This window comes from Leptopilina heterotoma, unplaced genomic scaffold (assembly GCF_015476425.1).
Source record: "Leptopilina heterotoma isolate Lh14 unplaced genomic scaffold, ASM1547642v1 Lhet_111, whole genome shotgun sequence".
NCBI lineage: Eukaryota > Metazoa > Arthropoda > Insecta > Hymenoptera > Figitidae > Leptopilina > Leptopilina heterotoma.
Window position 1 is genome coordinate 675,140 of NW_025110830.1, and position 24,616 is coordinate 699,755.

The 24,616-nt window shown below is 21.6% G+C and overlaps 1 protein-coding gene across 9 annotated transcripts in view; it reads left to right on the plus strand.

The window, feature by feature from the left end:
• The window catches only part of LOC122504730 (serine/threonine-protein kinase ICK-like), a 38,850-nt gene extending 14,486 nt beyond the window's left edge, over positions 1-24,364 (plus strand). Inside the window, exons 4-10 of one of the 9 annotated variants that reach the window (XM_043615967.1) lie at positions 2,614-2,826; positions 8,249-8,596; positions 9,642-9,794; positions 12,900-13,046; positions 13,152-13,583; positions 17,408-17,628; positions 23,697-24,364. In XM_043615967.1, coding sequence (XP_043471902.1) covers positions 2,614-2,826; positions 8,249-8,596; positions 9,642-9,794; positions 12,900-13,046; positions 13,152-13,583; positions 17,408-17,628; positions 23,697-23,809 — 1,627 coding nt within the window. In that variant the 3' untranslated portion in view covers positions 23,810-24,364. Of the gene's footprint in view, positions 1-2,613; positions 2,827-8,248; positions 8,597-9,641; positions 9,795-12,899; positions 13,047-13,131; positions 14,830-17,407; positions 17,629-23,696 lie in introns of those variants that run through there. The other 8 variants (XM_043615975.1, XM_043615985.1, XM_043616006.1 and 5 more) reach the window with 8 other exon arrangements.
• Positions 24,365-24,616: the final 252 nt, after the last annotated feature.

Consider the following 24,616-nt stretch of genomic DNA (forward strand, 5'->3'; position numbering starts at 1 on the left):
AAACTATTTAATTTATTATTTCTTAATTTAGTAACTATTAATTATTAACTAAAAAAAATTATTCAGTTATTGACTAATTAAAAAATTAGCTAATAAATATTTAATGTAATAAAAAAAAAAAATTAGGAAAAAATTAACAAACTCTATACTTTTTAAATTAATTAATTAGTTGAATAAGTAATTAATCAACAAATTCAAATATTTTCAAAATCGACTATTTTAATAAAAGTTCTCGAAAGAATTCAATTATTTTCAAAAATTTAAATAAAATTCTTTGCAAAATTTCAATTATTTTCAAAAGTTTTTCGCAATTAAATGATTTTCAATATTTACTTATTTTCATAAAATTTATCAAATTATTTATTAAATAATTTTTTATACAATTCTACGTAAACATTGAATTATTTTTATAAATGATAAAATTTCATTTAGGAATTCAATTATTTTCATCGCAGAATTTCCATTATTTTTAAAACAATTTTAAATCAATTCCTCGAAAAATGAAATTATTCTTAAAAATTTTATTTAAACTTGACAAAAGAATTCAATTTTAAGAAACATTCCATTATTCAATAGAATAATAAAATTCGTTGCAATAATTTAATTATTTTTATAAATAACTTTTTATACGTCTGAGGAAATTAATTATTTTCAAAACTTTTTAAATAATTTTTGCAAAATAATTCAAATTATCTTGATAAACAACAAATTTTTCCCCCTAAAATCAATTACTTTAAAGAATTTTAATAAAATTCTTTTCAAAAATTCAATTATTTCGATAAATATCAAAATTCATCATAAGAATTTAATTCTTTTGAAAACTAAAAAAATACTTTGCAAAAATTAAATTATTTTTGAAATTTTTTTAAAATTCCCGTTAAGAATTAAATTACCTTTATAAATAGATAGCGAAATTCTTATTTCAATTATGTGAAAAAAAATTTGAAAAAATTTATTGCAAGAATTCAATGACTTTTATAAATTAGTAAAATTCTTCACAGGATTTCAATTATTTTTAATACAATTCTAAGTAAATTCTTCGAAAAATGTAATTTATTTTCAAAAAATTTTATTAAAATTCTTCAAAAGAATTCAATTATCAATTATTTTCCAAAAATTCATGCTATAATGCTTTTAACATTCAATTGTTATCTAAAATTTTAACTGATATTCATTTTTAAATTAATTTTTATTGGAAAATTATACGAGAATTCAATTATTTAGATACAAAAATAAATAATTTATTAAAGAAATGAATATTTCTTGAAATTTAATTATGATAGAGAATTTTATCAACAAAATTGAAGTTTTTCGAAGAATTTTAATTTATTTTTTAATTTAATTTTTAATTTCTTGAAATTTAATTATCATAAAGAATTTTATCAACAAAATTGAATTTTTTCTAAGAATTTTAATAAAATTATCAAGAATTAATTAAATTTTTCGAGGAATTCAATTAAAATTGTATTAAAAATAATTGAAATTCTGCGATGAGTTTTATTATTTCCGAAAATAATTGAATTATTGAGAAGAAAGTTATAAAAAATTTGTAAATATTTTATTTATTTATTTATTTATTCATAAATATTTTTATTTTAATTCCTGTGAAATTTTTATTATTTATAAAAATAATTAAATCTTTGCGTACAATTTTATTAAAATTGTTTTTAAAAAATTGAATTCTTTTCGGTAATTTTATTAAAATAGTAAATATTGAAAATCAGTGAATTGAGGAAATTTTTTGAAAATAATTGAAATTTTGACAAGAGTTTTATTAAAAGTTTTTATATTGATTGAATTTTGAAGAAGAATTTTTTTTATCTATAAAGAGAATAATTGTAATTTTGTCGAGATTTTCTTGTAAATTTTGAACATAATTGAATTTTGTGATAAGAATTTTATTACTTTTTGAAAATAATTAAATTTTTGCAATCATTTGTAACTTTTTTCAAAATTCAATTTTTTTTAGTGTTTTTAACTAAAATTCTTCTGTTAATACATTATTTTAAATAATTAATTAAATATATATATATTGTCAAATTTAACTAATTTTAGAAGTTTTTGAATTATTAAAATATTTCAAAAACCTTAGTTCATTAAAATTTCTAATTTAATTCATTCAACATTGGAATTTTATAAAATTTCAAATTAAAACGCAACTCTTTTGAAATTGAATTAATTTTGAAATATTTAAGTAAAATTATTCATTAAATAATTTATTTATTTTATGATAGTTGTTCAAGATTTAAGTTATTCAAAAAGAAATTTTTGTCAGAAATTAAAAAAAAAGGTTTTGTATTAGAATTCGTGGTAATTTTATAGTTTATGACTCAAACAAAAAAGACCCAAAAATTCAGAATTTTCTTATTAATTTTATAAATTTAATTTTTTTCATTACTTCTAATAAAAAGTCCTGACTCTTTCCTGAATTATAATAATATTATAATTATAATAATATTAAAACTATATATTTCAATTAATATTTTATTTTTATAAAAAAATTCGAATTAAAAATTTTTACATTCTACTATTTTTAAAATTTGCTTTTTTCATTTAAAAGAGTGAGTGAGTAATAATTAATATATTAATAATGAAATATTTCTTTCCATCCAGAGATAAACTCTTCCCGGAGCCAGTGATAAGAAACATGGTATTTCAAGTACTGCAGGGCCTGGCATTTATGCACAAACACGGTTTCTTTCATCGGGACATGAAACCGGAAAATCTCCTCTGCATGGGACCGGAACTGGTGAAAATTGCCGATTTTGGACTTGCGAGGGAAATTCGATCTCGACCACCCTACACGGATTATGTGTCGACAAGATGGTGAGAATTGATTATTATTATTATTATTATTATTATTATCATTTGATCCACATTTTGGTATCATTGTATATGGTTACAAGAATACACATTGTTATGCAAATAGAGCGACCCAGATTCATCTTTTATGTCGACTGTTAAATACAAACTGGTGCTCTTCGAAGGAAGTTCTCTTATAGCCACTCTCGAGGGCTTTGACATCAACTTAAATGAACTTATTTGCATATAGACGGGCATATAAATATAGCTAACTAATTTATAGTTTTACTTTCTCGTTTTTCACAGCAATGTTAGGGATGTGTGTATATATATATATATATATATATATATATATATATATATATATATATATATATATATATATATATATATATATATATATATATATATATATATATATATATATATATATATATATATATATATATATATATAGTGTATGAACGCATATAGTATAATGTATGAACGTATATATAGAGTAGTGACTCGTAAACTTGTCCTTTCCTTTTTATTATACTCTTTGCGACAATTAATTATAAAGAAAAAAGGGTAAATTAAAAAAAAAAATTTTTTTAAATTTGTCTGCCAAGACTAAAATTATTATTACTACTTGGAAGGAATTTTCACACGTTCTTAACTTTCAGTCTGACTAAAACTGTCTTCTACTACTTCTACTAAAATTATAGTCTGATTCAAACTATCTTCTACTACTTAGAAATTTTTATTGTTAATTTAAAATGTTTTAGTCTGGTTAAAAGTGTATTTACACTTTAGAAGAATTTTCAAAAAATATCATAAAGCTTATGTCTGACTAAAGCTGCCTTTTTCTACTTACAAATCGTTTGCAATAATTTCTAACCATTTCGTTTGCTTAAAAGGGTCTTTTACTACTTATAGAACAAGATTTCAATAAATTCCTAAACTTTTAGTCTGACTAAAACTGTCTTCTACTACTGATGCTAGAATTATTGTCTGATTTATACTTCCTTATACTACTTAAAACTCTTCATTTCCATAATTTTAACTGTTTTAGTCTGACGAAAACAGTTTTTTTTCACTTAGAAGTAATTTCCAATACTTCCTAAACTTTCAGTCTGACTAAAATTACTTTTTACTACTTATAAATAATTTTCAGAAATAAATGGAATTCTACTGATTTCTAAACTTTTAGTTTCAGTATAAAATGGTTTTTTACTACTCAAAACAAAATTTTTATAAATTTGTAAACTTTTAGTTTGACTAAAAACTTTTTTATACTACACACAAATTTTTTTTTAAGAAATATTAATTGTTTCAGTTTGATTGAAACTGTCTTAAAATTGAGAAGAATTTTCAAAGAAATCAGAAAATTTTAAGTCAGACAGAAATTGACCTTTACTACTTAGAATTAATTTTCTGGTAATTTAAATATTAAATTTGATTATAACATTTTTTTCACTTCGCAGAAATCTCTGTAAATTCATAATTTTTAGTCTGACTAAAAATGTAATCAACTACTAATTCTAGATTCATTGTCTTTTCAAATTAATCTCTATATTTGAATTAGTAAAAATTTTAACTAATTTGTATTAGTGACTCACTATTACAGTAAAACGTGAGGTGTTAAAAAAACACCAGAAAGGATTAAAATAATCTATTTTGGTGTTATTATTAACTATGAATGAAATTTTACTTTAAATAAAACACAAAATTCAACGAATTTAGCTTCTCTAGGGAAAATAGTAAGTTAGTGACTAACTTAGTTACTAACTTAATAACTTATTTAGTAACAGTTACTAAATTCAATTGTGTTTAAAAATTTAAAAAAAATTTCATCAAAATTTCAATTCTCTTTATAAATAATAAAATTCTTCTCTGATATTCAATTATTTTACAAAATTTTAATCAAATTCTTGTCAAAATTTCAATTATTTTCAAAAGTTTTCTAAAATTCAAAAATTTTCAATATTTACTATTTCAATAAAATTTTCCAAAAGAATTCCATTATTAAAAAAAAATTGAATAAAATTTTACGCAAATATTCAATTATTTTCATAAATAATAAAGTTTTTTTACAGGAATTCAATAATTACAAATTTCTTTTTATAAATTTCTTCGAAATAATTCAATTATTTTCATAAATATAATAACATTTTTACAGGGATTCAATTATTTTCGTAAATAATAAAATTCTTTTAGGAATTCAATTATTTTCATAGATAATAAAACTCATTGCAGAATTTCAATTATTTTTTATGCAATTTTAATCGAATTCCCCGAAAAATATAATTATTCTGAAAAATTTTATTAAAATTCGTCCAAAGAATTTAATGATTAAAAAAATTTGTTGATAACATTTTTTATGAGAATTTAATTTCAAGAAACATGATATTAATAAATTATTTATTTTTTTTATTTAAATAATTGAATTCTCTCGTAGAATTTACTAATAAAATCTAGTTTTAAAAATGAATTACAGTTAAAATTTTAGATTATAATTAAATATTAAAAGCATTATAACGTGAATTTTTAAAAATAATTAAATTTTGAAAAAGTTTAAAATTAAAATCATTGAAATTCTTAATTTTTCATATTTTTGACAAACAATTCTGTAGAATTAATTCTTTTTAAAAGTTCAATAGGATTTTTATTAAAATTATTTTAATGTTTTATTTTTCAATAAATATTTAATTGCAGAATTTCCGAAAAATTGAAATTTTGTAAAATTGAACTGTAAACAAATGAATTTGAAAATTCTCAAAGTAGGTACTTTTTTAAAAATTATTAAAAATAATGGATCTATTAAAGAATTTTAGTTAAAAGCACTAAAAAAAATTGAATTTTGAAAAAAGTTACAAATGATTGCAAAAATTTATTTATTTTCAAAAGTAATAAAATTCTTCTTAAGGATTCAATTATTTTTACTCATAATAAAACTCATCGCAGCGTTTCAATTATTTTTCATACAATTATAATTTTGAATTCCTTCAAAAAAAGGTAATTATGTTCATGCAAGTTTTAATAAAATTCGACAAAAGAATTAAATTATTTAAAAATTTGTTAATAAAATTCTTTATGAGAATTGAATTTTGAGAAATATTCAATTATTCAAAAAATTATTTACTTTTACATTTAAATAATTTCAATCTTGTAGAACTTTTTACTAAAAATTGATTTTCATTTCATAAAAATGAATTTCAGTTAAAACTTTAGATTATAAATGAATATTAAAAGCAATATAGCGTGAATTTTTAGAAATAATTGAATTTGGAAATTAATTTTTTTTGAAACGGTTTAATTGAATTTTTTTTTTTATTTTATTTAAAGTTTTTATTTTCTAATATGCATTTAATTAAAGAATTTAGGAATAATTGAAATTTCGTGAAATTGAACATTGTAAACAAATGGATTTGAAAATTGCCAAAGAACTTTTTCGAAAATTATTAAAAATAATTGATATGAAGTAAAATTGCAGTTAAAAATTTTTGAAAATAATGATTGAATTGAAGTAATGAAAATAATTTTGAAGAAGTATAATATTTTCTTATAATATAAAATAATGATTTTATTACTTGATCATCTATTAAGGGCATTTGAACCTTGATGACGTCACACATGCTTTGCACAAACTGTAACGTCATCAAGGTTCAAATGCCCTTAATTATTATAAAACATGAAGAAATCGATGACTCCGAGTCGAAGACTCGGAGTTATCGACATCTTCATGTTTTATAGTTATAAAAAAATTTAATGAACTAAAATTTCATTCATTGTAAAAAATAACATCAAAATTAATTATTTTAATCTTTTTTTGGTGTTAATTTAATCTACAACACTTTTTAATACCTCTCGATTTACTGTGATTAACGCAGTTAAAAAAGTCTTGCTACTACTTAAAAATTTTTTCAATAATTTCAAATGTTTTAGTCTGATTAAAACTGTCTTTTATCACTTAGAAAAAATTTCCAATAATTTTTTAGCATTCAGTCTGACTAAAACTGTATTTTTCTACTTACGTATAGTCACAAATCACAAAATTTTCAGTCAGAAAAAAATTTCCTTAAATTCTTAATCTTTTAGTTTGACTAATACTGCCTTCTACTACTTAAAATCGTTTTAAATGATTTTTAGTCTGACTAAAACTGTCTTTTATCACTTAGAAAAAATATCAAAAATTCCTAAACTTTTAGTCGGACTAAAACTGTCTCTTTAAAATTATTTAATAACAAAAGTTTCTAGTAATTTTCTCAACTTGGACGGATTAAAATTGCTTTCTACTACCTTAATGAAGAGTTAATTCTCAATTCTCTAGTCTGACTAAAATTCTCTTGTATATACTTCTTAGTAGAAGCTTCAATATTCTTATTTCCCTGTATGGTCTGACTAAAATTTTCTTTTACTACTAAGAAGACGTGACAATTCTGATTCAATACGTCTGACTAAATTTGGCTTCTTCTACTGATTCTGAATTTGTAGAAAATTAAAATATTATCCTCACTAAAATGGTATTAAAATTAAAACTATTAAAATTGTTGTCTGACTAAACATTACCTTGTACTACTTAGGAAATATTTTCAATATAGTTTTTTTCAGTTTCGGTTTTGACTAATCACTTTAAAATTGTACATTATACTACTGAATTCTAGAATAATAAAAAGTTAAAAACTTTCCGTCTGACTAAAATAGTCTTCGACTACTCAGATCAAAATCAATTCTGAAAAATTCATTTCTAGAAACGTTTATTTCTTCCTTATAGTCTTTTGTTCCCAGAAATAAATTTTTTTTTAAATGTATTATTTATTATTAAATAATTTGTAAATAAATATTTAACGAATTATTGTTTGTAAATAAATATATTTAATTAAGGGTTGTTCATATTTATCGTCACACTTCCAAGGAGAGGGGGGGGGCGAATTATAAAAAATAATACGACGTAATATATTATATAGACAGTCCCTAAATGAATATTTTTCAAAAAATATTTAAAAAAATAAATTAACATATTAATTAATAAATTAATTTCGGTATTTAAATAATAAATACCTAAATATAATTTTAATATACACTGTAAAAAATTTAGAGAGTTAACAGACTCGGGAGTGAAATTTTTCGAGTTAAAAATCAACTCCAAAAGAGAGTTAATTTCTAACTCCCTTCATTCAACACCCGCGCGAGTTATTTTTTCCTTGGGGAGTTAGCATTTGGGTGTGAAATTTTAACTCTCTTTATTTAACTCCCCTGGCATTAACTCCCCAATGGGTGCGACTTTTATAGACCCCCCGGGGGAGTTAAAATTTAACTCCCTTTTTTTACAGTGTATATTTAATGTTTTAATATATTTTAATATTTAATATTGTAAATAAATAATAAGTAAATAATTACTAGGATATATTTAAATATTTTTATAAATAATAAGTAACGAAATAAAAATTTATCATTCGTTCAGGTACAGAGCACCGGAAGTTCTACTGCATTCAACAACGTACAACAGTCCTATCGATATTTGGGCAGTTGGCTGTATAATGGCAGAACTTTACACATTTAGGCCATTGTTCCCGGGGAAAAGTGAAATCGACGAGATATTCAAGATTTGCTCGGTAATTGGCACACCGGATAAAAACGATTGGCAAGAGGGCTATCAATTGGCGTCGGCGATGAATTTTAAGTTTCCAAATTTTAATCGAACTTCTCTTAGTGTACTCATTCCTAATGCTAGTGAACCTGCTGTGATTCTTATGGAAGATATGCTACAGTGGAATCCTATCAAGAGGCCCACTGCACAACAATCTCTTAGGTATAATAACAGTTTTTCATCAAAATGCTAATTAAATTATATTACTACATTTTTTTAACATATAAAAATATCTAATATTTTTTACATATTAAAAATATTCGGTATTTTTTACATATTAAAAATATTCGGTATTTTTTATAGAAAAAAATATTCAGTATTTTTTATAGAAAAAAAATATTCAGTATTTTTATAGAAAAAAATATTCAGTATTTCTTATATAAAAAAAATATTTAGTATTTTTACATAAAAAAAATATTCAGTATTTTTTATGGAAAAAAATATTCAGTATTTTTTATATGGAAAAAAATATTCAGTATTTTTTATATGGAAAAAAATATTCCGTATTTTTTATAGAAAAAAATATTCAGTATTTTTTATAGAAAAAATATTCAGTATTCTTCAGTTTTTCTAAGGATAGGTATCAAATTAAAACAAAAAACGAATCAAAAATGTTGCAACATTTTTTATTCGTTTTTTGTTTCAATTTGATATCCTTGTTAGAAAAACTGTGTTTATATAAAAAAAAATATTCAGTATTTTTTATTTAAGAATAGTTTAATAAAAATATCAAAAGTATTCTGTTAACTATAAACAAAAACTTACCAATTTCTAAAAGTGATTTTTTTTCAATTTTAATATGAAAATATTTTTTAATAATCCTAGTAATTTTTACTAAAATTTACTAAAATTCTTATATGATATGTTATGTATGTTAATTGTTTATTAAATTTTGAACCTTTTAGGTTTTTTGTTTATTAACGATTCTATCACATTAAAAAAAATTATTTTACTTATTCGTATGTTTACTATTTTTTTTTGTTTATTTTTATTTACTATCTTTTGTATTTTTACTTACTATCTTTTGTATTTTTATTTACTATCTTTTGTATATTTTTATTTACTATATATTTTATATAATTTAATTTATTACATTTTGTATATTAATCCTACGTTACTATATAATTATATTTATTTTAATTAATTTATTTAATTTCCAACTTTTTTAGTGTTATTGTAATCTTTTGTTTGAAAAACACCTTTTTAGGTATCCATACTTTCAAGTTCGTGGACCCAGAGTAATTAGTAGTAAAAAAATAGGTGTAGGATCCCAAAGGGAACTTGTAATGAATAAAGTTAATTTACCGCCAACGATTCATAATTATAATTCCCAGGATGGAAGTAGCATAAATCTTAGCAGGTAATTAATTATTCATTTAAACATTCATATTTCACATTTATAACAATATTAATTCTTTCCAGCAATTATTTCTTTCTCAGAATTATATTTTTCTAAATTTAATCAAAAATAAAGAAAAAAAATTCTGTTTTATTTTTTATTTATTAATTTATATTTAGGATTTTATAAATTTTATGTTTATTTATATTCATTTGTTTACAATTTTATAATTTTATATTTATTTAGTTATGAAAAGAATTCATTATTTGAATTCTAGGTAAATGAAAAGTAAATGAGAGAAACTTTAATTTTTTCTAACACGAAAAATTATATTTTTATTTTATAAATGATTTGTTATTTTTAAAGCGTAAATATTTCAAAAATTATTTTCTTTCTGTTTAAAAAATTTTTTTAAAACCATTTCGGTTTTTTCTTTTGCAAAAAATGTGTAACATTGTTGCAGATGTAATTCTCTAGATAAGTACAGTTTTCTAAATTTCAGTCTTTTCTTTTGTAAACTTCTAAATTTTATTTTTACATCTGCATGCTGTTTGAAAGCCTTAAATTTTTAATTCGCACTAGAGTATGATATTGAGAATCACTTCTTGTTTTATAAAATTAGAGCTCTTTCTTAAAAATTTTCTATATTTGAAGAAAAATAATAATTTCCTTTATTGTAGAATCACATATAATGTAGAGTTTTTTTTCTATTCTGCAATTTTTATAGATTTTGAAATCCTCCTATTAGTTCACTTCATTTTTCTATAATGTAATTTAACATCTCTCTAAATAGTGGAAAATAGTTTTGCTCTTTTAATTTTTTATCGCATCAGAGAATTTTTAATTTCATCAGAAAAATTTCATTGGTTTCTTATTAGGAAACATTTTTGTGTAACACCTTCAAAAAGGGCTATTTTACATTCGCACTGAGAAAATATAATACTAAATTAAAAATGTTTAAATAGTTTTAAATGGTCTTGTTTAATTAAAGTCAATTTATAAATATATAAGTTTAATATCTCAATATATCTCATTTTTGTAAATTTAATCATTTTGAATTCCAAGTAAATTAATTCTTCTATATAATTTTATAAAACTGTTTGAAAATAATTTAACTTTTTCCAAGATTTTACTAATTTATGAAAATAATTGTTTTTAAAAATAATTGAATTCTTTCTAAAAATTTTATAAAAATTTCTAAAAATTATTAAGTAATTTCGAGTAATTTAATTGAAATTGTATTAAAATAAAAATATTTTTTATAAAAATAATTGAATTTTTTCAAGAATTTTAATTACTTATATTTCTAAATAAAATAATTAAATTATTTATAATGGTTTGGAATCTTTATAAATCTTTTTAAATCTTTCATAAAATTTGTTAAAATTGTACCTATTAAAAATAATTAAATACCTCCAAAGGATTTTATTATCTATGAAAGTAATTTAATTCTTGCAAAAATAATTAAATTCTCGCCATGAATTTTCTTAAAAATTTTTAAAATCTTAATTAAATACTTTTGAAAAATTTCTTTGAATTTCTTTAAAATAATAGAGTTTCTTTAATAATTTTAATTAGAAATTTTGAAAGCAATTAAATTTTATGAAGAAGAATTTTATTAAAATTTTGTTGAAAATAATAATATTGAATTCCTGATAAGAATTTTATTAAAATTTTATTGGAAATAATTGAATTCCTGAGAAGAATATTATTATTTATAAAAATAATTTAATTCTTACGAAGAATTTTACTGTTTATAAAAATAATTGAAATGATGGAAGAATTTATTAATAGGAAAAATTGAATTGTTTTAAATAATTATATAGAAACATTTGAAAATAATTAAATTCTTTCGAGAAATTGAATTAAAGTTGTTTCGAAAATAATTGAATTTCTGTAAAAAGGATTTTTTGAAATTAAGCATATTCAAAATAATTGTATTCGCATTAGAAGAATTTTATTTTTTTTTTTGAAAATAATTGAATTCTTTCATTTTTTTTTTGACGAATGTATTCAAAAATTGCATTGAGAGTAATTTAATTTTCATGTTGAATTTTTTAAAAATATTTTGAGAATAATTGAATTATTTTTAGAGAATTTTAAATTCTTGCTGAAATTGAATTTTATGGAAATTTTGGAAAATAATTAAATTCTTTCAGGTAATTTTATTTAAATTGGATTAAAAATAATTTAATTCCGGCAAAGAATTTTATAGTACTTATAAAAATAGTTGAATTGTTTCGTAGAATTTATTAAAATTTAAGGAAATAATTGAATTTTATGGATATATTTGAAAATATTTGAATTCTCCGGAGAAATCCAATTAAAATTGTTTTGAAAATAATTGAATTTTTGCAAAGATTTTACTTTTTAAAAAAAATAATTGAATTGTTTCGAAGGATTTATTAAAGCTTTAAAAATTAATTGTATTCGTTTGTGAAGTTTTATTAAAATATTGTTAAAAATAATTTAATTTTTGCAAAAAAAAATGTTACTATTTATAAGAATAATTGAATTCTTTCAAAGAATGTTATTATTTTTATAAAAATAATTGAATTCTTGCGAAGAATTTGCGAAGATTTGCTAGTATTTAATAATTTCCATTAGTGAGACTGCCTTTTTGCTTTTGAATTAGTAAATTTTACTAATAAATAGTCATTTATTTTAATTTATTAGTAAAATTTACTCTAATTAAAACACAATTTTTCTGCGGATATCAAATTGAGACAAACAACGTATGAAAGTTATTGCATCGCAACAATTTTGATAAATTTTTTTTCTCTCAATTTGATATCCACGCAGGACAACTCTGATAGCAAAAATTTAATCACAATTTAAATTAGTAAAATTTTTTACCAATTCAAATTTAACACAGTGTTTCTACGGATATCAAATTGCGTCAAAAAAACGTATGAGAATTGTTGCATAGCAACAATTTTCGGGTATCCCAATTTTCATACATTTTTTGTCTCAATTTGATATCCGCAGAAAAACTTTGAAAACAAAAATTTCAAGAGAATAATTTTCTCAGTGCGGTGAAAATATTATAGTTGTCAACCTTCGAAAGAGGCGTTACACAAATTAAAACTTCTCTAACAATTAATAATAAGAAAATCATTATTTCAGAGTACAGGAGAAGTTACCCCAGAACCACAATGTCCAGCAGCAATTGCAGCAGCCAGTTTTACCTCTTTTGAATCACAATAGTCGTAAACGTGAGAGTATTCCAAAATGGGACGACGACGACGATGATGATTTCGCCGATCTACTTGGGTGCGTTACACCTTAACTTTAATTCTTCAAAATAAAAAAAAAAAAAAAAAAAAATCTGATAACTCCTACCAATCATCAGTTTAAGCTCGATCTTACGATGTTCAGTATTCCGTTGTTGTTCTCACGCATCAGGAGCAAGATCATCCCGGACAATTCCAACACGAAACTTGTACCCGACCGTGTCTACAAGGAAAATCGTGCCAATTGGAGCAGCAATTACTCCATCGAGAATCCAAAGCTGTCCAATGCCAACAACTGGTCGTTGCCTGCATGGGACGAACCGCAAGAGCCGAATAATTGGAATAATCATCAGCAGAATCAGCATCAACTTCAGAATCAGCATCAGCTTCAGCAGCAGAATCAGTATCAACATCAAAATCAGTTTCAGCAGCAGAATCAGTTTCAGCAGCAGAATCATCAGAATCAGCAGAGCCAGAGCAACAACATGAAAAGTAGTGCGAGGAAACTTTCGGCCAAGCAACATTACCTCAGCGTCGCTCGGTACGTCGCTGGCCAGAGCACGAATTTGCCTTCCAGGTACCGACCCTTTCCCACTCTTCTCAAGCGAATTCTCATCGGCCACCTGACACTCCTCCTCGGTTACCTCGTCGTTCGCTGCTTCCTCGCCCACGAAGAAATTCTCACTCACATCGACGATTTACTCATTTTCACCCACCTCAAGAAACCTTCCTTCGTCCAACAGATTCTCTCTTCAAAACATTATTTCCAACTTTTTTTCAATTTTAAAACTCTCTCCACAACCTACAATGAAAGATTACTCCCCATTTTCAAACACTTCAAAAATCTCAATCTCCTCCTTCGTGACTTTCTACAAATTTTCAATTTAAAAATCGACGACATCGAGCACATTTGGAATAATCTTTTTCCCTTCGCCCTCTTGTGTTTGAATTACCTCCTTGTGATTCTCCTGGAAATTTTCACTATTCTCTGGTCGGTTGCCATCTTTCAATTTGTGATTCTCTGTCAAATTTTCCTGATTCTTTTCGAGCGAATTTTACAATATTCCTTTTTGGTATTGAAGTACATTTACGAAATTCTCACCGATCCGAATGTGAGGATTCAAGTGATGAGAATTCTTATCAAGTACCCTTGTCAATCGTCATTATCGTCGTTGGGATGGAAATGGGGATTTTCTGAAATTTGTGAAAAATATTTTGTCGAGATGGAGAAAAATTCTTGGAGTGATGATATTAATTGGTATTTAGAGAATTTCCTCGATTGGAGTAAAGTGGTACTTCAGTTTATGATTAAATGGTCACCGCTGATATTTGAATTGTTCTTATCGGCATTTTGGAGGTGGGAGAATTCACCAGTTATTAGAGTCACTGCATCTGTACTACTTTTTGTTGTATTTTGCAATTGTCTCATCGTATTTGAGAAGTAAAATTCTCGAAAATTACATTTTCAAAATTTTCTAGTATATAATTTTTCGGATTTTGAGTCTAAGATGGAAATGTCTTTTATATGCACTTGGAAGATAATTTTGCGAATTTTCGCTAAACTTGAAGTCTCTCAAAAACTCAAGTTTTTGTACCACTGCGCAGCTAAAATTACAGTCTGATTAAAATATTTCTAATTTCATAAATTTTCTGATATTTTTCTTAATTTTAGACTTTAGAGTGAATAAAAATGTCGGTTACCAGCTTTTGAAGAAATTTTCGCTAATATCTAAAACTGTTGGTCTGACTAAAACTGACTTCTACTACTTATTCAAAGTGGCCACTCGTTTTCATAAAAAAAAAAATTCCTGGTTATAAAAAATAACTCGTTTTCATAAAAAAAAAAATTCCTGGTTATAAAAAATAACTCTGAAAATAAATTATTCCATGAAAGATTGAAAGAATTCCCTGATTTTTAGACAAAACTTTGATTAAAAAAATAAAAATATTTTAGGTTACTCTAAAAATAATTGAAACTCCGAAATATGTTTATAATACATTTTTTTTAATATCTTTAATTATAAAATCATTTGGAACTTAAATAGATTTTTTGCAATAAATATTTAATTATTATCCATTATTTTTCTATTACACATAGGTATTAAGATTTAAAAAAAACGAATAATTTTTAAGAATTTCTATTGTAACTTTAAAAAATTATTTTCAAAATTTCAATTCAATTATTTTCTCGAGATTTTAACTAAAATATTTCTAATTGTAATAATTGTAAAAAAAAGAATTAATATTAATGCAAAATACGATTTTTTGAAAATTTATTTTCTAGGAAAAGAAATTTTACTTACCTACTTAGAAATTAATTTTTTAAATTTCGTATCACTTTTGTTCTAATTAGTTCAAATTTTTACTAATTCAAATTTGTTTTGTTATAATATTATTGCAAAAAAAATATATAAATTGAATTTATTTTTCACTATTTCTCGAAAGAATACAATTATTTTTTTTAATACTAATTAAATTCGAGTATTTTCAAGAATTTTAATATAAATTCAATAATTTTCAACAATTTTGATGAAATTCTCTTAAGAAAATTTCATCAAAATTATTGAAAATGATTTTCCTAATTTTTAATAAAATTCCTTCAAAAAATTCAATTATATTGTCAAAAATTCAAATAAAATTTTTGGAAACAATTCAATTATTTTTTTTTTTGAATTGTAAAATCCTCCACAAGAATTTAATTATTTTCATAAATAAGAAAATTCTTCGCAAGTATTAAAATATTTTCATAAATAATAAAATGTTTTGGAAAAATTAAATTATTTTCAAATACAATTTATTAGTAAAATTTCTCGAAAGAATACAATTATTATTTTTAAATATATTATTTAATATATCTAATGTATTTAATAATTTTTCACTTTCAAATTTTTTCGACGAATTTTAATTGAAATTATAATTTTGTTTAATTATTTATTGGTAGAAATAGAAAAAATTTAAAATTAAATTTTCCTTTTTTGAGTCTGTTACGTTGGACAACAAAATTCATAATTTTCATATATAAATTCTAGAAATTGAATATTTTTATACTACTTTTTGATAAAATTCCTTGACAAAATATTTTATAATTGAATCAAACTTATTATTTATTGAATCAAAATTATTATGTCTAATTTAAAAATAATTTTTGGTTGACTGTAAAATGAAGAAAATCAAGTTTCATTGAAATGTATTGTTTTCTCAGTGAATTTGTGAAAATAATTAAATTTTTTCGAGAAATTTAGTTAAAATTTTATTGAAAATAATTGAATTCTTAGAAAGAATTTTAAACAAAATCTTGATAAAGAATTGAATTCTTTTGAGAAAATTCATTATATTCAGGAAAATAACTAAATTCTTGTTGGCAATTCTATTCAAATAATATCATATTCATTTATTTATGAAAATAATTGAATTCTTTCGAGGAATTTTATAAAAATTTGTGATAATATGTAATTCAATAGTTTCGACGAATTTTATTTTAAAAATTTTCAGAATAATTTTAAGCTTTTTGAGAAAAAATTCTTAAATTAAATTAAATTCAGTCTGACTAAAACTTTCTTTTATCACTTAGAAGAAACAACTAATAATTCTTGAACTTTCAGTCTGACTGAAATTATTTTTTACTACTTATAATAATGATTTTCATTGACTTCTAAATAATTCACTAAAAGCTTGACGAAAACGTTTCTATTCTATCCTCTAAATGTTTAGTTTGACTTAAACTCTCTTTTATCACTTGGAAGAAATTTCTAATAATTCCTAAACTTTCAGTCTGACTAAAATTACTTTTTACTACTTATAAATAATTTTAATTGATTTGTAAACATTCAGTCCGACTAGTTACAAAAAGGAAATATCATCCATGAAAATTGCCAGCAATTACTGAAATTTTATTATTTGTTAGTAGAATATTACTAATTCGAATTAAAATTATATAGTCTCTTTAAAACTTTTTAATAACAAAAGCTTTTAGTTATGTAATTAACTGGGGCTGACATAAACTACTTTTTACTACTTAGGTGTAGTGTTAATCCTCAATTTCCCAGGTCTGACTATAATTCTCTTTTACTATACTTAGAAAAAGTATCAATTCTCAAATTCCTATAATAGTCTGACCAAAATTGTCTTTTACTACTAATAAGACGAGACAATAATTATTTTATTATTTGAGTTAAAAATTTCCATTTTCTAAAAACAGTCTCATCAGTGCTGTTTTGTGTAGCATTTCTTGAACATTTTCTCAAATTCCGAACAACAACAACAACAACAACAACAAAAAATACATGGTCTTGTATTTACAATTTTGGAATAAAAAGTGCAGAATAAATTTTTTGATTCATTTTTTGTGAATTATGATTTTTTTTCTAATTGAAAATTTTTTTCTCTATGGGATTTTTACAGAAATGGCGAGAGTGATATGAATCGTTCGAGATTAATGATGAACGGTGGCTTGGCGCACACGCCAACATTGGATAAAATTGAGGATTTCCAGGAATCATTTTGGACGCCGAGGGAGAATTTGGAAAATCAAACGAGGCAACATTTTATCGCGAGAAATCGTTATATTGCTGAACAAACGACAAAATTGCCATACGCTAGTGTCTACGGTACTCAAAATATGAGTGAGTTTGTTCGTGTGGCTTTTGCTTTCGATTTCACATATTGCACGCAAAACAAATATTTTCTCATCTCTATATTTTCATCTTATATATATATAATTGAATATACAGAAATTTAATTTTGTTATTATGGTAAAATAAGTTTCCATATTTAAGTGAATTAATTTTATAGAAAAATCAAATAATTTTGCATGTTTTAAAGGAAAAATACGTTTATTCAACTATTTTTGATATTTAAATTACTTGAACTGTTAAAAAGATGGATAAAAATTCTGAAACTTCCAGTCTGACTAAGACTGTATTTTACCACTTAAAGAGAATTTTTTATTAATTTCTAAACTTTCAGTACGACTAAATTTTTATCATTTTTGTCTTCTATTACTTAGAAGAAATTTTCAATAAATCCTTAACTTTCAGTCAGACTTTAAAAAAAAATTTTAATTATTCACAATAAATGTTTAGTCTGACTAAAATGACCGTGTACTACTTAAAAGTAATTTTTAATTATTACTAAACTTTCAGTATGTGAATAAAATGGTTTTTTTTCACATAAAAAGAATTTGAGTAAATTCTAAATCTTTAAGTCTGACTGAAATTGACATTTACTACTTGTAAAACATTTCTAAAGATTTCTAAACATTTTGTCTGACTAAAATGGTCTTATACTACTTAAAAGAAATTTCAGTAAATTCTTAAACTTTTAGTCTGAATAAAAATGTCTTTTATCACTTGGAGGTCGTACTTTAATATCGTAACACTTTTTTACAATTTAAAAAAAAATGGGTATATTTAATTATTATATTCTTAATTATAATTTTTTAACAATTAATAATTTTCTATTTTTTATAAATAAAAAGAAGAAACATTTGCAGAATTTAGATCAATCAGTCAAGCGAAGTTTGTTATATAGAAAAAAGCATATAATCAACAAAATTTATTTGTTAATCATAATTTTTTTATATTTTCTAATTTCAAATATTGTTTTATTATAGATCATGAAAAAATAATTGTATTTTTTCGATCTGTCAAATAATATTAAAAAAAAACAAAAGCATACACAAAAACTATAACTTCAAAGTGTGGACAGACAGAGAATGAAAGAATGAAATACGAAGATTTATACTACTTAATGTTAACCATAATATCAGTATCATAATATCAGTCTGACTAAAATTGTCTTTTACTACTTATTACGAACTTTCCGCCTAAAATTGTCTTTTATGACAATTATTAATTAATTTGACTAATTAATCATTATAATTATTGTTAATGAGACAAAAATTTCTTTTACTACTGATGACAAATTTTCAGGAACTTAAAAGATACTTTCGCCATAATTTTCAATAAATTGGTATTATAAATATAAATACTAATTAGAATTAAATTTTCAAATTATATTATACTTTTAAACTTCAAAGTACATAAAAAACTTTAACAAATTTTAATACTAATTTCAAATTTTACATCAGATTTTCAAAATTAAAAATAATTAAACTTTCTTGTACGAAGTAAATTGAATTTCGCAAAAATTGATATTTGATACCTAAATTAAAAATAATCTTTAACTTTCTGAACAAAGAATATAAATTATATTTTTTTTAGAGAATTTCCACTATTTTAAATTCGCTATATTTTAAAAAAAATTTCGAAAAAATCAATTATTTAACAAAATTTTATGCGCAATTTATTTTTCACAATAATTCAATTACTTTCACTAATAATATAATTTTTCATTAAAAATCAATTTAAAAAAAAAGTTTTTAATAAATTCTAAGCAAGAATTTAATTATTTTCATAAATAATAAAACTCGTCGAAAAATTTCAATTATTTTCATTACTATTTTAAATTAATAATCGAAAAATTCAGTTATTTTCACAAATAAAGTTTTTACACAAGAATTCAATTATTTTAAATAATAAAATTTTCATAATATTTATTATATTTCGAAAAAAAATAATTATTATTTAAAACAATGTTTATAAAATTCTAATGAAGAATTCACTTACTTTCAAAAATAATAAAATTTTTTACAGAAATTCAATACTTTTTAAATATTTTAATAAGCTTTTCCGCAATAATTCAATTATTTTCAAAAATAATAAAATTCTTCTCTGTAATTCAATTATTTTTGAGAATTATAATAAAATTCTATTCAAATTAAAAACTATTCAATTATTTTCATAAATAATAAAATTTATAGCAGGATTTCAATTATTTTTAATAAAATTGAATTGCTCAAAAATTTAATTATTCTTAAAAACTTAATTTCAATTCCTCGACAAAAATAAATTATTTAAAAAAATTTTTTTTTTTAATTTCTATGGAAGAATTGAATAATTATTTTCAAAAATTTAATAAAATTGTTCGAATGAAATTAATTGTTTTAAATACAATTTTAATTAAATTTTTTTGAAATAATTCAATTTTTTAAAATTTTAATAACATTTTTTCTAAGAATTCAATTATTTACCACACATAATTTTTCGAAAGAATTCAATTATTAAAGATAAATAAAAAAATTACTCCCGAAAATTCAATTATTTTGAGGTATTTTAATAAAATTTTTTTCAAAATTCAATTATTTTCACAAAGAACAATACTATTCATCACAATAATTCAATTATTTTTTAAAATAATAAATTTCTTCTTGAAAATTCCATTATTTTAAAAAGTTTTAGTAAATCGTTTGCAAGAATTCAATTATTTTCATAAATAATAAAATGTTTTTTTTAGGAATTTAATTATTTTCAACAAAATTTAATCAAATAAATTTGTCCTGAAAACATTGAAAATTTTTAAGGTCCTGAAAACATTCTAAGTTAAAAAAATTTAATAAAATTTCCCACAGACATTCAATTATTGACAAATTTTTTAATAGAATTCTTTGTAAAATTTAATTATCTTTAAACAATTTTCGCAATTCAATGATTTTCAATATCTACTGTATTTTCATAAAATTTCCAAATAGAATTCAATTATTTAAAAAATGGTTTGTAAAAATCCAATTCTTTTCTTGAATAATAAAAATTTTCATCAATTCAATTATTTAAATTAGAATTTGCATAAAATTATTTGAAAGAAATGACTTATTTAAAAATTTTTATAAAATTCTTCGCAAGAATTAAATTATTTTAAATTCCATGAATAATAAAATTCGTAGCAGAAATTCAATTTATAAGCAGGATAAGAAAAAAGTAAATATTTTTGATGAAAATTAGGAAAAAGTCAGGAAAATAAAAAATATGGAATGGAATTTTTGTCAATTTTGTGAAGTGAATAAAACGAGTTTTTTTTCGTTTTTTTTTGACATTAAAAAAAATAAAAATAACCCACAAAAATTAATATTCAAAACAAACAAATGAATGCAGATAATTTGCTAACGGAAAGGAAACTTACGATTATTATAATGTATTCAAAATTTAATTTCCTTAATTTTTCATGAAAAACCCCGTTACATTTTTTCTTTTCATTCAAAAGGAGTTAGAAAATGATTATATTCGTTGATATTGCATTACAGCGACAATTACTGACATTAATGAGAATGACCTACATTGACTATATCTACTTGTTTTCTAAATAATATATCGACGCTATCTAGTACATCACTTATAAGCACACGCTGTAATTTTAACAACAACAAAAAATATTTCTATTTATTAATTCATAAAAAATATCTGTTTACTTTTTTTCCAATCTAAATGTACTTTTTGGCTGACTAATATCCGATATAACTACTGAAATTATAAAAATGAAATTTTCCCTAAATTTACATAAAATAATTATTATTATATAATATATATACGATTATGAATTATTTATTAATATAGATAATCAAGATTATTAATATGTATGACTAATACAGTGTATGACTACTTATAATGTACTTCTATTAAGTATATACACTCATTTATAGGTTGATTAATATTTAACATAAAAAATACAATTTTTATAATATTTCCATTTATGTTATATTTATTTATCACATATACTATTATAAAATGTATCATTTAATTTTTTTTCTTATTTTACTTATTTTATTCTCTTTTTCCTTCTTTTATTTTCTTTTTTAAGTCTATAATTTTTCGACCATTTATAAAACTTAATTAAACTTTCTAAATTGACTGTATAATTGTTTTAAATAATTATGCAAATAAAGTTAGACCTCATAAGGCATAATTTACATTTTATTGATTTGGATTAATATTTACTCTGTTTATATCCAATTATTTTCGTTGTCTATGACGTATGAATATCGAAGGAATTTACTCTTTCTATTTATCATAAGCAGCAAATTTTACAAATATTTTCGAACAATTATTGACTAAATTATCTATTTATAAAATTCTAAAATTATTAATTAAATAATTATTATCTTCTTGATTTTAATTTTTTTCTACATAAAAAAAATTTTTTTTTTATTTGAAAAATTAGGGAGACAATCGCATCTAAAACTATTTATAAATTACTTTCTTTGGAATTTGAATTTCATTGGAATTCTAATTTTATTTTATTTATTTATACTTATTTATTAATTAACTTAAATAATTAGTTACTTAATTTTAATTTCAATTCAAGAAAATTAATGTAAATTTGTTCAAAATTTGCATATATAATTTACATAATATTGAATCTTAATTTATAAATAATATTATGAAAATATTATTTTGTAGTAAAAATGCCTAAAGAAAGGTTTTATTAAAAAATAATCAAAAATCGTTTTTAAGAAAAAAAAAGCAAATATATTACGAAATTCGGAATTAATTTTATTTAACTTTTTATTATCTCATTAACCTCGATTTAAAATATTTAAATCTTAATTTTTTTCTGTTTAATTATATTATTAGAATATTTATATAGAATTTTCTAATTTTGTAAAAATCTAGGTACTGTATAAATACACCCAAGCAAACAATACGTAAATACTTTATTTTGTTTTTATCTAATGTGATTGAAATTTTGTGCATTGATGTATTATAGAAGTCTATTGCACTCGTTACTTATTTGTTTGGTAATTTTCTTGCTGTGTCGCACTTCATAAAATGACAAGTTAAAAATACTATAATTAATTTAATAATTTTATACTATTTTTATAAGCAGTAAATTTTTTTGTCAAAGCTACCATTCGCTTTGACTTGTTCCTTTGATTGAAAATTAATTTTTGTCTGATTCAAAGAAAATTTATTTGATTCAAAAAAATGTATCTTTAATAATTTAATAAAAAATATCTCTTTAATAAAAAATGTCTCTTCAATAAAAAGTGTCTCTTTATTAAAGAGACAAATTTTTTTGATTCAAATAAAATTTGCTTGAATCAAAGAAAATTTACGTTTAAATTAAAAAACTTTTCTTTGAACAAAAAAAAATTTTTTTGAATCAAAAATTCTCTTTTTATTTTAAACGAAAATTTATTTTCCAGGAAACGAAACTAGTCAAAGAAACTGATTTCTTTGTAAATAACAAAGTTAAAAATACTAATTCATTGTAATTTTATACTTTTTTATTAAAAATGTTTATATACTATAATATGAAAATAAAAAAAATGAAATAAAAAATAAAAAGAAATTAAAATTAGTCTTTAGAGGAATAATTTTTTTAAAAAATCATTTCTTCCGTACTTTAAAGTAGAGTTTTCAGTAGTAGTAGTTTTAGTACACTAAAAAAAATTTATTTGATTCAAATAACCGATTAATTGACTATTATCAATTAAATATTTACTTGAATCAAATAATATTTATTAGAGTCAATTAAATGGTATTTGAAGCAATAATTTCTGTATTTGAAGCAAATATGAATTGAACCATTTAATTGACTCCAATAAATATTATTTGATTCAAATAAATATTTAATTAATAATAGTCAATTAATCGGTTATTTGAATCAAATAAATTTTTTTTTAGTGTAGATTTTAAGCTGGTGTAAATATAAATTTCTTTTTGTGTTTGATGAAATTCTTTTTTTGTTTTTTTTTCTTTTATAAATTTGATTTATTTTTAAATTTTTATTTATTTTTATTTGTTTTTATTATTTTACATATTATACGTAAATTAATTGTAAAAATTTAAATTTTTAGAGCCAGTGAGCAAAGGTACGCTTCAGTCGAATTTATTCGGCGGTTTACTTAGTGCAAGACCAAGTGGAGGTCTTCATGGACGAACTGATTGGGCAGCCAAGTATCTCAAATGATACACTATGTAGAAAAAAATTACAAAAAAAAAAAAAAAATCAGTGCATCGATTAAGGACATAAAATGTCCAACTGTGATAAAGGTGTGATAAGACACTGATTTAATTTTTTTTCTCCTCCTCCTCCTCCTTTTTCATCCTCATCATTTTCTTCTTCTTTTTATTTTTATTTTCAATATAATTAATTATTTATTATAAGAACCTGAATATTCAAGTAATCAAGTCGTCCAACGTGAGTCAAATGGCTGATAAATTCACCAAAGTGCTTCGAAAATTTAGAGAAATGAAAAAAAAATGTTTCTGAAAATAAATTTCAGAAATCTGTAGAAATTGCATATAAATATATAATATAATTATTGAAACAGTATTCACATAAGAATCATCAACTTCTATAGAGGAACTAAAAAAAAAGTGTCAAAGTTATGAGAGAAAAAAAGTGATTCTTTGAAAGAAAAAAATTTCAACTTTTTTTTTAAGAACCACTTTAGAGGGTATTCACGACATGTCCAAAACTATTATATTGTAAGAATTTTGTTAAAATGTCCTAATTTCTAATTATAACGATACGTTTTAGAATTCATTTTATCCTGATTGTAAATTGATGAATTAAAATAATTGATTATTAAAAATTGTTATTATTAAAATTTTTTATATTATTATTATTATTACAATTAATTTTTAGGAAACACTCAGAAACAAGTTTTTGTTAATTTAAAGAAATCATTTTCTTAGACTCGTTTTGTTTTACTCAAAATAAATTTTCCTTCAAACAAAAAGAATGTTTTTGATTCAAAGAAAATTTCTTTGA